Source organism: Etheostoma spectabile, chromosome 15, assembly GCF_008692095.1.
Source record: "Etheostoma spectabile isolate EspeVRDwgs_2016 chromosome 15, UIUC_Espe_1.0, whole genome shotgun sequence".
Lineage (NCBI taxonomy): Eukaryota > Metazoa > Chordata > Actinopteri > Perciformes > Percidae > Etheostoma > Etheostoma spectabile.
The window spans coordinates 32,850,126-32,864,851 of record NC_045747.1 but is presented as its reverse complement, the minus strand read 5'-3'; the positions used below and the strand labels follow the sequence as shown (position 1 = coordinate 32,864,851).

General features: G+C 39.3%; 1 protein-coding gene across 1 annotated transcript in view; it reads right to left on the bottom strand.

The window, feature by feature from the left end:
* Window positions 1-14,041, bottom strand: part of LOC116702285 (growth hormone secretagogue receptor type 1-like) — a 17,563-nt gene extending 3,522 nt beyond the window's left edge. The window contains exons 1-5 of the mRNA XM_032536434.1: window positions 13,930-14,041; window positions 13,098-13,273; window positions 11,222-12,074; window positions 8,546-8,635; window positions 7,948-8,143 (exon numbers count right to left, since the gene is read on the bottom strand). Coding sequence (XP_032392325.1) covers window positions 7,948-8,143; window positions 8,546-8,635; window positions 11,222-12,074; window positions 13,098-13,273; window positions 13,930-14,041 — 1,427 coding nt within the window. The remainder of the gene's footprint in view (window positions 1-7,947; window positions 8,144-8,545; window positions 8,636-11,221; window positions 12,075-13,097; window positions 13,274-13,929) is intronic.
* Window positions 14,042-14,726: the final 685 nt, after the last annotated feature.

The following is a 14,726-nucleotide window of genomic DNA, read 5'->3' as shown; positions in this document are numbered from 1 at the left end:
TAGCTGGGCACCGCAGAGCGTAGCAGGATGAACATGGCATCGCAGAACGTGTAGCGGGCGACAGCTGCAACCATGATTTTGGAGCCTCTCTGATCCAAGGGAACATGCTGGGGAAAAAAGAACATAAGGTCTCCGGGGAGTGACTCCCCAGAGCTAGGTTAGTAACAAGCATTTCTGGGACATGGATGCAAATAAATGGAAAGATACTGAAACAGAAAAACCAGAGTTTCCCTCATCTCAGGGTTAACAAACTCAGTTTTCACTAAACCTGCTTTCTGAAACGGACCCCTGTAGACTTGCAGTAACTCTGGCGGGAATGACGCGCGCATGTCATTGGTTCTTTCCAAGCGGGCCGCAAGGCAGTGATTGGTGGGTGTTTTTACAGAACTACAGCAGCTATTGTTACACATGACGGATCTTTTTCTCTCCATTTTTTTGCTCCATTTTCAGAACAAATATACAAATAAGTGTATATTGGAAATAGTTACCAACCCTGCCTTTGAACTAACAAAATGTATACTACATAAACATTGTTCAAATGTGGGCTTTAGAGGGATTGCAACATTTTTGCACCCACCCACAAAACAATCCTAAAACTGTATGCAGTTCTGAAAAATTTTATTCATAGACAACACAAGCTAATTTAAAAAAATATACTCACTAAAGGAAAGGAGCTTCAGTGTCTGGTTTATCACTCTGCTGTGATCACATACTTGTGCTTTGGCCGGACATGCGCACACCAACAACACACACACACACACACACACACACACACACACACACACACACACACACAGGATCAGGAACCCTGATTCAGCCCTGCAGCGTAGCCCATTCACTCATGCTAAGTGATTGCCTTTCTCTTATCCAGATGCCTGTCAAGTGAAAGACTGTTTGGTAAACACCTGTTACATACTGTCATCACAATTATTATTAATGAATAAAAAAGTCCAGACCTGCATCATTTGATGTCAATATGGTAAAGGCTCTGGAGGAGGATGGAAGACCTCTTTATTTGGAAATGATCTGGTGTGTGCCAGTGGATGGATTGGGTTTATCAGGTACATTTAAAACGCACACAGCTGTATCAACAAGGAAGAGAGGAAGGTGGGTGAGTGGTGAGTGAGTGATGAGGAGGTGATCGGGAGATGTGAAGATAACATGGTTTGGACACACAAAAGGGCATCTAAAAACTGATTTCAATCTCTCAGTGTCTCTGCTGCTGAAGCACCAGAGGAGTGTACCATGAAGAAAGTTGGACAGAGCCAGGGTTTCTTTTCCTTCGCTGGCTTATCAGAGATAACCGGTTCCTAAAAACTGCCATGTGAGGCACGTGTTGTCTCAAAATTAAACAAAGATTGATTGCAACCAAGTCCCACTCAGAAACATGTTAAGGTATGTAAAAGTACTCTGTTATGATCAATATTTTATTTAACATGGTGTACCCACATAAAAAGGAAAAGAAAAGTCTGAAAAGTAACTGGGAGCACATCTACCCTTTTCCCCTTCACAGAGAAATTTTGGATCTAGTCAGACCCAGACTCTTTTAAGAGATTAAGAGACTGTTATCCACTAAAATTGGCGTGCAGCAGTTGTATCAGAATGGTAAGTGTAGTTAGCATCTTTTATGTTGTGTGTTAGCTTGTAAGCTTGTAACTGGCAGTGGCTGACAAATGTTGATAGTATGTTTTCGCTCTCTGTACTGACAGTCCGCTGTGCGCTGTAGGTGTCAGTTTTCTTTGCTGGCTTTCGCGTATTAAACAGCGATTGGTTTACAGATTGGTGAATTGCCTGGGATACGTTTAAATCTCAGATGTCACAGACATCTCCACTTTTAGGAGATGAATTTGACATAGCTCTCTAGTGGAAAGATCAAACATTTTAGGGGATATAAACATAGGAAAAATACATTTTTGAGCGGAGTGGTACTTAACGAACAATGTGACCCTAACCTTCTGTCCCTAGCCAGACTGTTCTCCCATAGTCTGCATCCACAAGTGCTAAGAAAAAGCAAAATAAGCATGATGCATCATCAGCGACTACCTGTGAATGCACAACACAATGCAGTCCAGACTTTATGCCAGAGCTGTCTCCTCAGTTTCAGCTCTATGAAGGTGAACTGAACAGCTACATGAGATTGGCCATTGACCAAGAACCGAGTGACTCATATACAACAGAGAAGTGCAGTGAAAAAAAATTGATAATGTCCTTCTACTATGTATGTAAAATGGAACATGTAATGGATTCAACCTCATTACATTGTCTAGTGATAGTGATCACATCATATAGGCAATCTATTTTTGAAACTATTTTATATGTGCTTAACTAATGACTATAAAAAGCAGAAACAAAAAAAAGTAAATGATAACCCAATGTTACAAATGTAAGCATAAGCAGGTCTTACTCATAAAAGTTAGACTAACTAGTTAGACTAGTTAGACTTTTCCAGTTGGTTCACTAATACTCACATGAAAACGTTTCAACCATACAATTATCAGTATTTAATAAATGAATGATTGTTGGCTCGCCTACATTTAAAAATCAGAGGGGCTTGACAAGTTCAACTGCACCTTTCAGATGTTTGGACCACAGCACCATGTGGTGGTGGAGAGCATCTATCACATCCTGTGACTGCACAACAGTTAAAGGCTCTGAACCCTGACCCAAGCGTTTTCAGTTAATCTGGCTGGTTGGACCTCTTCCCAGGACTGTGTGGGTGTGTCTAGACTGATTGATTGACATCTCCCTGAGCCTGCTGTTAGCTCTGTTGCACTGGAAAAAAGACAGCTTTGTCCATTTTATTGGTAGATTAAAAATGTGTTACCTAATAAATTCCCATCTAAACTCAGTCCCACCTTCAACCTGAAAATAAAGTGTTTATTAAACATTTAAGCATTTATATATGCTCTGGTAGTAACCCAAAATACAAGTATGAACCTGAAAAGGAGCATCATATGGGCCCTTTAAGCAGCTTTCTTTAGTCAAACCTCTTGCGTCTGTTCCTTCAAACAGGCGGCTGCTCTCCCTCCTCCATCTGACACCGAGTCAAAGAGCAGTCTAACCCAACAAACCCAGGGTAGAGGGGAGTGTGTGGAGGTGATCTAGTGTGTCAGAGGAGACTCTGTAGAAGGACAGAGTGCCAACAGGCCAGTCCAGATACACGGCCACTCTGGTAGAGTCAGTGGGGTGTAAATACAAAGGATAAATTGTTTTCTCAACATCTACAGACTTTTTTCCTATATGGTCCCTTCTCATTTCATATGCTTCTGCTGTGTTCCCGTTCCTTTAGTTTTCTGTTGGTCCCCTGTTTGTACTCCCTGTCTGGCTGTGTGTATTTGTCTGGTTGTGGTTCTTCATTCCACTCTTGCTCCTAATCAACCAGCACATGTGCAATTCATCCTCTCATCAAGCTCCTGCAGTATATATTACAGTTATATCCATCAGTCATCACCAGTTCACCAATGTGGTATTAAGGCCTGGGCCAAACTAAACTCTAGTTTACATTTCCTTGTGTGTACCTGAACATTGTTTAACTGTGTTTGCCTGTGCCAATGAGTGTGTGTGTCACATAGATCCATCAGAAAATTAATAACAACGTTTAAAGATGCTGTGAGAATGAATACATGAGGCCCATTGTAAAAGAAACTAGCTGAGAAGGGAGGGTTAAAACCTCAATCATCCCTGCGTGATGAGGACGATGGTTCCCAAAGTCCCTTGTGTGGCAAGGCTATTTGTTTCTTATTTTACATATTTTTTTTAAATATATATATATATACATTTACTGTCCATCCCAGATCTCCCACCATCATCAGATTGTTGGCCTAGGATTGTGGGACTGGGTGCGTCATTTCTTGCTGCACTCACTTGAGCTCAGACACAGCTCCAAAACAGATATGTAAAAGCATTTTTTGGAGTTCATTACAGAGCACAAGGTTAGCTCCTTGTTTGCTGCACTGTGCTGCCTGTAATTTAAAAAGGGGAACACCTTTGATCTACAAAATAATCTGGCAAGATATCTTGTTTTTATGACAACCATTATGTTCCGTTTTAGTCAAGATCGCCAAAGAGTTGGTGATTTAACTCTCTGATGCATGACATATTGTCATGTTTTCTGTTTCCTGTTTTATTTTGAAAGTTCTCTGTTCTCCCTTGTGTTTTATTTACTTCCTGTTGTAGATTTTCCTGCCTGTGTGATCACCTTTCCCACCCAACACCCATGTGTTGCACCTGTGTCTCATTGTTTCCCCTGTCTTGTGTATTTAAGTTTACATAGTGTAGCGTCTGCCAGACTCCCAGGCTTTGGGAGAGGAGGTCCTATTTTTCTTTGGGACGTGTTGCCACCAAGGCAAATGGTAAACCATGGTAAATCCAGAGCTATTCCAGTTAGCCTCCAGTCCCCATGTCAGCCTGCTAGCAAGCAGTCTCCACTATAGCCAGGTAGCCATGAGTCCGTGCTGTGCAGCGGACCAGAACCCCAGCCATATATATATATATATATATATATATACACTGTTTATAGATGGTTTACAAACCAACTGGTACCATTAACAACGTGTTAAGAATATCTGGTCCATCTATCTCTGTAATGTTTATAGATGTTTTAAAAATGGTTACTTAAAGGCCTACAAACATTTTTTTATTATTACTCAATAACTAATATAGTATATGAGTGATATAATGTGTGTATCAATAAATAGCACTACTAATATTTTATTAATTTTAATTGAATTGTTTGTTAACAGTAAAATGATGGTTTGCTAACAGTTAAATGACAATTAATTAAAGATTAATTAACTATCAATTCACCATCTATTAATGATGGTTATAATAAAGTGTTATCCAATTTTGTAAAATGTGAGGAGTAGAAAGTACCAATATTTGTGTTAAAATGTAAGAAGTGAAAGTTAAAAGTTGCCACAAAATAAAATAAAGTGAAAATATCTGAAAAATCTGCTTGAATACAGTAACAAAGTATTTGTAGTTTGTTACTTCCCATCTCTGCTTATTTCTATTCATGCTTTATTTTAAAGTGTATGGTTGTGTGTATGGTGCATGGTAAAGATATGAGGCAATGCAAAGCTTTTGGTAAGTTGGCCAACAGTTTACATAAATACATGCAAGCAAAGCCTACAATAAATGTAACCAAAGCAGAACAGAAACATTATGAAACAATTCATAACAGACAACTACGTATTGATATTGATCCCAAGGGATGTCTTGTGTCAAATACAGTCAAAACATTTAACAAATACAGCAGATCCCTGCATTTTACAAAGTTTACAGTGCAGTCAAACACTTAACATAATAAAAGTTAATTGTCAAGCAAAACATGTGAGTAACTAAAAAGAAAACATTTCTAATACAAAAGGTCGTATTGAATTTATATTATACCGTCTCAGTGAACTGCATTTCTTATACTGATTGGGTTTGTCATCAATTCTCTACTTCATAAATACATGAGTAGGTACATAGGCTACATTCTAAAAAAAGACCTGATCTCACGGCAGAAATGGCCTGGGTTACTGACACAATCAAATCAATTGTCCCTTAGCCCGTGGCCAATATGTCCAACAAACTTCAGGAAATCTATTCTGAGGTGTTTCCTGCTGACATACAGGAAGACTAACATGGGTGAAAACATAACCTTTGCAGAGGAGATGAAATCTCCAGTGTAACGCAAATAAAAATATAAATATAATTTATGCTAGTACATGACACAGTACATGACACATCAGAACACGTAATGCAATACATTACATCAAAACACATCAGGCCCTATGAACTACATGAATCAAAATGATAGCCCTATTCTGTGTGTGTGTGTGTGTGTGTGTGTGTGTGTGTGTGTGTGTGTGTGTGTGTGTGTGTGTGTGTGTGTGTGTGTGTGAGAGAGTGTGTAAAATACAGAGTTTCTTAAAGTTAGTTAGCCCTACTTTAAACATTAAGACATATGATTCTCACTGAGCTAAAAAGTGCAATTTGTGACGTTTGGCTGGGTTTCTTTTTTTTTATCCTAGTACAACATTCACATCCTGTCCTTACTGGCATTACAGTGACATTGGACAAGTGGCAATTTGGAGCAAATACTGTGTAGGAAATGATGGATAAAATCGACAGTCCTCTTTCTGCAATAATTCAATTTCAAGTTCAGCTGAAGCCAACATGATGCTTCATTGGTCTGAGTTAGTGCTAGCCATTAATGAAAGGACAATGTCTGCATTTCTACTGATACTTTACAGTTAACACCAGCTAAATGCTGGTAGAATATACACATGGCTGCTTGATTTGCTTCACTCCCTAGCCCCAAAAAAAACAATTAGTAATCTATTGAGTGGCAGTGGGGAAAAATAATTAATTTCCAACCCTGAATTTAGCCATCATCAGTTTTATTATTTACATCTGTAACATGTCAAAATGTGTTCTGTGAACAGGCCCTATTGCTTCATAGCCAAAAGAACATTAAGATATACCGAACCTGTCCTTTAAGGTAGTGAAGCTACTGGACCTTCATTGAAATTTTGACTGGCCGTGTGCAGTAAAAGCACAGAATTAACAAACATGACATTACTACATATTAAATGTACTATGTACTGGTGCCAGTGTCAGACTGCAAAACACCGGTCTTAATGGAATCCTGACTTTATTAAGAATATTAAAGTAACAATCTCAAAGATCTCTGTTTGGCTCCGTTTGGTGGCCCACATGCCAATAATCGGTAATACAGGTGTGTTTTTTGATCTTAGTAGAGACAATCGGTGTCACTTCAGTCAATTTGCATTTGCATTGCTATTGCATTAGCTCCGCCTTCCCTCTCTGGCAGACCAACCACTGCTGGGTGGTGAAAAACACCTTTGGTCAAAAATCCCATTGACATCTGGCTTTTGTCTTTAATGGGAAAGGTTACAATCGGCATTTATTCCAGGGACAAATTACTCTGCAGTAGTCACGGGTATTTATCAGTTTCGGCTCGGAAGTGATGGAAACATGACACCTGGGTGGACACACCAAGTTTTAACCTTTTTCTGGCAAAATGCTATGACATGGGCTTACCTCTGTCTGTTATCACGGCCACATATTCCATCCACTCCACCCAATCAGCCAATTTAGTCAGCACAGGGTTTAAAAGAGAGACTGAACAACAGATTTAAAAAGAAGCAACCACCGGCCATTGTCACCAGCCTCCGCGCTTGTTACTAACCCTGATTTCCGGCGTGTTTGTGACATCAGTGTGACACACCACCAAAAGAAAAAACAGAAAGCCATACTTGTGTACTCACGACGGGAAAGCAGTCTGTCGCCTATTTTTGGCGGGTTTACCTGCTTTTAAAAAAACCTGTATCTACCTGCTATTTTTGGTGAACAAAGGGTATAACTGTGCCCCATCAGTGATTTCTAATGGTAATGTCAGCACAAACACCCAGTTCATAACACTTAAAATGCAAGGGCTTTCAGTGGGCCATAGGCTCAGCATTGCATTACCTCATTCAGATGGTGACTTACAGTAAGAGACATTCATTTAAAAGAGAATATTCAAGATAATATCATTTGAGTACACCTGTGTATGACAAGTCAAAATGGGGCTACACAATCTGTGCCCCAAATATACAGTAAATACCAAGGTAGCCCAAGTAAAATTTTTAAAAAAAATGGAATTTGCTGTTGGTTTCGAGTTAATTCCTCACTGGTCTTGTAATAGATTAAGTAACTGTAGGCGAAAACTAAGTTTATTCATGTTTTTGGATGCTTTTTACATCAGCAGTGTTGGTGTATGGCTTTTTCATACATCATTCTCTTTGATGATATACTGTAAGTCAGTGTGCTATGATTCATATGTTAACAATAATAGGAGTTAAGTTTAAACAGAGGCGGCAATGGGCTTGATTTTTTCTCCCTTTTTTGCATGCTGCATGTGCGTCTACTTTCTTTGCGTTCAGTATTTGCGCTTACAAAGTGGTTGTGGAGGGCCGTGTCGTGAGTGTGCGCATGCGGAAAGACTGTGTGTGAGAATGTGTGTGCATGAGGCTGTGTACAGCATGTCTATATCTGGCAGACATCAGGTTGTACAGTAAAGGATTGATGGCAGCGCTGAGGTAAAAGAGGACAGAGGACACCAGGTTGAAATACTGAGACAGATAGTATAAAAAATACAAGTGTGTGTCAGGGTGTGTGTATGTATCGTTGAAGTGTGCGTCATTATGTGTGTTATCATTGTACAGATCGGTGGGTGTCACAGCATGTGTGTGTGCGGTGGCAGGTGTGTGATTATTTGTGTTTTTTTTGGCGTTCACATCAGTTTCTGTGTCTGCCAAGTGTGTGTCTCCATCAGGGGGCATGCTGATTTGGACTTTGGTCGTTGCACAGATGTCACCAAATGTTTTGTCTCTTTTTGTGTGAGCAGTCATCTTTCCAGTCTTGAAGTGCATGTCCGAGTCTGAGTGGCTGAAGGGTTCAGTGACAGTGTGAATGTCAATATTTCTGTTTATGCTGACATCAGAGAGAAAATTGTTGTCTGGGTGTAAGTTAGTGTGTGTGTATGCTTCCTGTCTGTCAGAACTGGAGCCCAGAGAAAGAGAGAAAATAGTCCGACCCACATGGAAGGGCAGCCAGCACAGAATAAAAGCCAAGACAATCACTCCTGGAGGAGGTGAAGACACAGGGCCAGGGTGGGAAGAACAACACAGGATAAGGACATTAGAACCATTAAAAGGCAACCTCAGGGCTCAATTTTACAATTAAAACAGACATTTTGGCCGTAAAAAAAAAATCTAAAAATCTGTCTGAAGCTGCAAAACATTAAGTCTAAATGAGTCTATCAACATTATTATGTAATAGGTCAAAACAGCATTTAATAATATGGAGATGTTTTTATTGCCCTGTCATTTGATCTAATTTTTAAAAACTATTAAATGAAGCATATTAAATGAGGCCTAATATCTGCTACTGCTTTTTATATGCACTTTATTTGCATAGTCGTAACTATCACAGAAGCAGTAGGCCCTTAAAACAGAAAAGCAGAATATGACAACCATTTTATTTATTGAAAAATGAGAGTTAATGTGCACTCAGCAACAACATTTATTTAAATGTAAATCTTAATCCAAGTCAATCCAATCAACACTTTTGTTGCTTTTTCCGATTTTTTTAACAATTTTTCTGACGTTTCTGTCCTTTTTTGGACACTTTTGATACTGTTGTTTTTTACGTTATGGTCAATAAACCTAATTTTAGGAAATTATACCTAATTTTCAAGTTTAAAAAGCAGTAATTATTTAGACTAACATTAAAGGAATGTATGATGAAATATAATCACACACTGGGAAGTTTACTTGGAATCTGGCTTTCAATCAAATCAAATCAATCTACAACTATTGCACTATTAAAGCTTACAAATGATATTTTCTCTGCATCTAATAGGAGTCAACCAACTGGTGCAATTTTTATTGATTTGACAAAAGCGTTCAACTTAGTTGATCACTGCTTGCTCTTTAACTGTTCTCTGCTGGTCTGCCGCACAATGCACTGCTCTAGTTCAATTCTTATCTCCATAACAGAAAACAATGTGTTATGATTCAAGGATGCAAATCCGATGTTTTAATTCAGCAATGAGGTGTCCCTCAAGGTTCAACTATTGGTACACTTGTCTTTTTTATTTATTTTTTCATCTCTTTATCTATGATTCAAAGGATTACAACAAGGTACAAAAACAAACTGAACTTATTTTCTATTTTTGTTAATTACTTTCCATCAATTTGCTTTGAATGTTGTGTTCAGCTTTATGCAGAAAATACAGTATTATACACTTCCTGAAATAATTTCTTACAGATAGAATCAGCTCTACAGTCTGATGTTGATAGCCTACAACACTGGCCTATAAGAAATAAATTACAACTTGTAATAAATTGCAAAACCAAATTTGACATTATGATATTTGGAACTCCACAGACCATCAAATCCAAACTAAAAGGTCACACGTGTAATTATATGTTCTAATGGTAGCTCACTGCAAAAAGCCGAACACACCAAATACCTTGGACTTTGGCTAGACTCTGAGCTCTCATTAAAGTATCATATTGATTATATTTTAAAAAGAATCAACTTTAGTATTGGTGTTCTCTACCGCTCCATAAAATGCTTCTCTCTTTGTTAGAAAAAAACTTATCTTACCAATCATGGACTATGCTGATGTTGCAACCAGCATTAATCTTCTCCCTCTCAATGTTGTTTACAACAGAATCTGTAGATTTTTTCTTGGTTGTACTTTCACAACTCATCATTGTATTATGTGTGAAATGTGCTCTACCATTACCCTCAATAAGAAGACATCAGCATTGGTTGAATTTAATTTTAAAATGAATACAGTTCAATTACCCTAGTTGTCTAAAACAGCTTATAGTACCCTTTTACTACCATTTGAGACACTCTACACAACTTTTTTTTTCTGTCCCTTGATGTATCTTTTGCTACAACTAAGAAAGCCTTTAAAGCCCTCTCAGATCGGAATAATCTACCTGTAAACATTCAACCCATTTCATCTCTCCACTCATTTAAAAATGCTATCACAGTCCCAACTGTACCTGACCATAACCCTCTACAACACCATGATAACACCTCTTCTAATATTATTACTAATATCCAGTTTATTTCTTGGTCTGTTTCAAACTAGATTATGATTATGAAGTTTTTTTCTTTTTTATGCTTGTCTTTTTTGTGTCTGTTTTTGTTTTGTTAACTGTTGTGTCTAATTGTGGATGTATTGTAAATTCATTTTTCGTTAAGGACACTCAAAAGGTTACTCCTAATAAAGAATATTCAACAATACTGTTTTGAAACCATTTTAATTTGTTTTTCAATTTGCTATAAAACTGAATAAAACACCCAAAATGCAATGAGTAAAGTAAAGATCCAATCAATAATTGTATCATCCATGTTATCTGGGGTACTTAAAACTGGGTAGTAAATTGATATAGAAATTTTGAAAACGCGTCAAATTTGACCCGAGGACAACATATTACTACAGGATCCATCTGCTTGGACTTGACAAAAAAGACAGATAGCTATTTGCTTTTCTGATTAAGATGTTGTAAATGTAACATACTTCTTTAATTGAGTCAAAGCTTGGGCTCTGTGTTAATATTTAACAAAACTACTCTTTATCACTGTTCCCTGTGTTCATGTTACACAAATTCCTAAAGGTGTGTGTCTGTGACTGCATGTTTCTCACCAAGCATTTTGACAGTGTGTCGGTGACTCTGGTCTCTGCGGCTGCTTTGTGGACGGAGACACAGTGTCCGTCCAATCAGGCTGTAGACCAGTCCCAGGATGCAGAGGGGTACCAGGAAGTACAAGTTGGAGAGTATCATCATGGCTGACAGCAGGCCGGAGGAGACGGCGTAGTGTGTGCAGCGGCACTCTCTCTTGTCAATCGCTCCTCCATCAATGCCTTTCTCCCTTCCTCCTCCCTTATCTTCTTTCATTTTATTTTGCCGCTCTCCCCCAACTTCCATCCCTCCTTCCTCTTCACCTCCTCCCTCATCTGCTTGTTTCATTTTTCCTCCATCTCCTTGTTTCCACTCATCTCCTTCTTCCATTCCTACTTCTCTCTCTCCTTTCTCACCAAACCATTTTATATCCCCAACCCTTTCATCCCACCTCATTTTCTCTTTTTCTCCCAACTTTATGCCTTCTAACCCTCTATCCATTGAGGCCATGTGTCCACTTCCTTTCCCCCCCCCACCTGTCACCAGTCTTCCCTGTTCTCCTTCCCCGGTTGTCCACCCTCTGTCCTCCCTCCATCCGCCAATCCCCAGCTCCTCTCCCCCAACGTCCTCCACTCCGACCATGAGCAACACTGGTGCTGCGCTGACGGCCGCGCCCAGCCAGAGGCAGCCAATGAGAGCCCTCGTTCTGCGCCTTGTCACCAGGGTCTTGGCTGTGATTGGCCAGCAGACGGCCAGGTACCTCTCAAGGGAGAGGAAGGTAATATGGAGGATGGTGCAGAAGGTGCAGCACTCTGAGAGGAACATTGTCAGCTTACAGGCAAGGTCTCCTAAGGGCCAGGGTCTGGGCCTCCACAGCTGGAACACACATTTTTCACTTTTATTCCACTTCATAGCACAGCAGATAAGCCATTAGTTGCAAAGACATTCCCACGCACTCTCTAACTTGCAAATAATATAAAGTGTAATAATAGGCAAGGTTTTGGTACTAGATCATCTTCAGGCAAAATTAATTTGAGTTTCACTGCAACTTTTAGCTGTTTGTCTCCCTCCAATGCACCAGTTTTTTTCTGTACTAAAAATCCCACTAGCCACGTAAATTTTAAAATGGCAGCCATCTTGATTTTGTGTGGCTAATGGAATTTTATCAAAATAACAATTCCCAAGGAGTATTTATGCCAATTTCGGTACTTCGTTCCATTTGTGAAAGATTTTCCTGTAAAAATGCAATTAGCTGCTACATTATCATGACAACACAGCAGTCTGCTCATTGACAGCAGTTTCAGAATTTAGAAGAACAATCAGAGGAGATCAGGAACAAGGACGTTGATTTCATTTGCCAGAGTCAGAAAGATAACTACAAAAAAGGCGACAAGCATGTATGAGTTTGATGCAGTTGTACAGAATGACTTACAGAATTATTCATATGTGTCAACTGCACCCGGCAACCGCTACTACAGCTTCTATTTCAACTGAAAATTACGTTAAGGGAGAATGAATCACTCACTATTGTTTGGTTCGGTCAAGAAAACAGTGAGGAAAGAAGAATTGAAGAACAATCATTTTTTTAACCATGGAATATTGTTTATTCACTCAATCACATCATGTCATTCTCCATTGCAATTTTGCAGAGGAAATGACATGAGAATGATCTAAGATCACTCTGGGTATGACACAACGCTTTACGTGTAGCAGGAGAAAACTTAGTTTGCCAACAGGGATTCCCCTGAGGGGAAAACACAAGGGCTTGTTTAAATCACTATTAGAACACAATTCTCCAAAGGAGCAAGTGTGTGTGTGGTGTGGTGTGTGGGGGTGTGGTGTGTGTGGTGTGTGTGTGTGTGTGTGTGTGTGTGTGTGTGTGTGTGTGTGTGTGTGTACCTTATACAGATCCAGAGGCAGCAGTAGGAGTATCAACAGATCGCTGACAGCCATGCTGCTCAGGTAGAGGTAGGTTGAGCTTCTCATGTGAGGTCGGAGCCAAACCACCAGAATTGTTAGTATATTTCCCAGAAGGCCGAAGAGCATCAGTGGAATGTAAATGACAGTCACACACACTGGAATAATGAAATATGGGAGTATGTTTTATCAGAATCACTTTGTGTTTAATGACTGTACACATTGTCAGCCATCAAACTAAAAAAACATTTCTTTTTATAATTTTACTGCACCATGCACGTAGAATTACGCTTGAACAGCTAGTCTGTGGTAATTTATAGGAACAATTTGACATTTTGCCTGGCTCCGTCAAAGAGTAAGAAGAAAATCCATGGCAGCCACTAAATTCCGTATTTAATATGTTACATCTCCAACAACCAAAGTTCATAAACACCGGGTTTTTTTCTGCAGGGTTGAGCCCCAAACCCTTTATACCCCTCTCTCGCCCCATATTTCCTGACTATCTCTACACTGACTATTAAACAAAGGCGAAATACAACTACAAACAACACAACCACTTTTTGACAGAGCCCGGATTGTGTCGATCTCCTTTAATTTAAATCGAAAGAGGAAAACAATTTAATGGTGGGTTTTATATTGTCCTGTCCAGAAATTTCTGGACAGGACAGAAAAAAGTCAAAGGGGACACTACATCCGTTGCAGACCCACTTTCTGATTGTTTTTTTATTTCTAAAATCTTGCCTGGTGCAACTTTAAACTTCCATGAAACATTATGCAATTAAAAAACTTTTTTTACTATTGTTTTTTTACCCACCTAACTCAATTAATCCAAACATAGGTTCCTCCGACTGGCACTCTTGGGTTGAGCAGTCCTCCAGGAATCCAGATGCGAGGCCACAGTTTTCATCTTCACAGCCACTGCCCATGTCTCCCTACTCCATGAGATCCATGCTGACGCAGGGTGGGGTTAGACGGAAGAAATAAAAGCAAAGAAATCGGCAGTGGAGAGCTGTGTGTCCCCCAGGTTACAGGGTGCAGGGGTGACGCACAGCGATGGATTTCCTATGGCGCTTAATCACGGCTAACACTGATGGGGATGGTCGGGGTGAATTGCTTTCTAGCTGGAACAAAAGGAAAAACATGCACGCATTAACAAGAAATAAAACATATGAATGTAATACTGGATACTCCTAGTATTAGTTCCAAATCCCTCATGAAAAATGAAAAAATGTAAAGGTAGCTTAGTTAATGTCAACACAGTTAAGGTCCATGTATGAAATATTTAAATGCTACTTAATTCTGAACTACTTTTGTTATTTTCTATTACTTAAACCATCAATATTAATGATAATAAATCAATTTAAAAGTCAACATTTTTGCATCCACCTATAAAACAATCCAAACTTAAAACTGTATGCAGCTGTAAAAAATTGTATTCATGGACAACACAAGAAAATTTAGATGTAGGGAAAATAATATACTCACTAACTGAGAGGAGCTTCAGTGCTGGGTGTATCTCGCTGCTGCGAGCACACACTTGTTCTTTGGCCGGACTTGCGGACACACACACACACCCGCACACACATGCACACACACACCTATCTCTCCCCT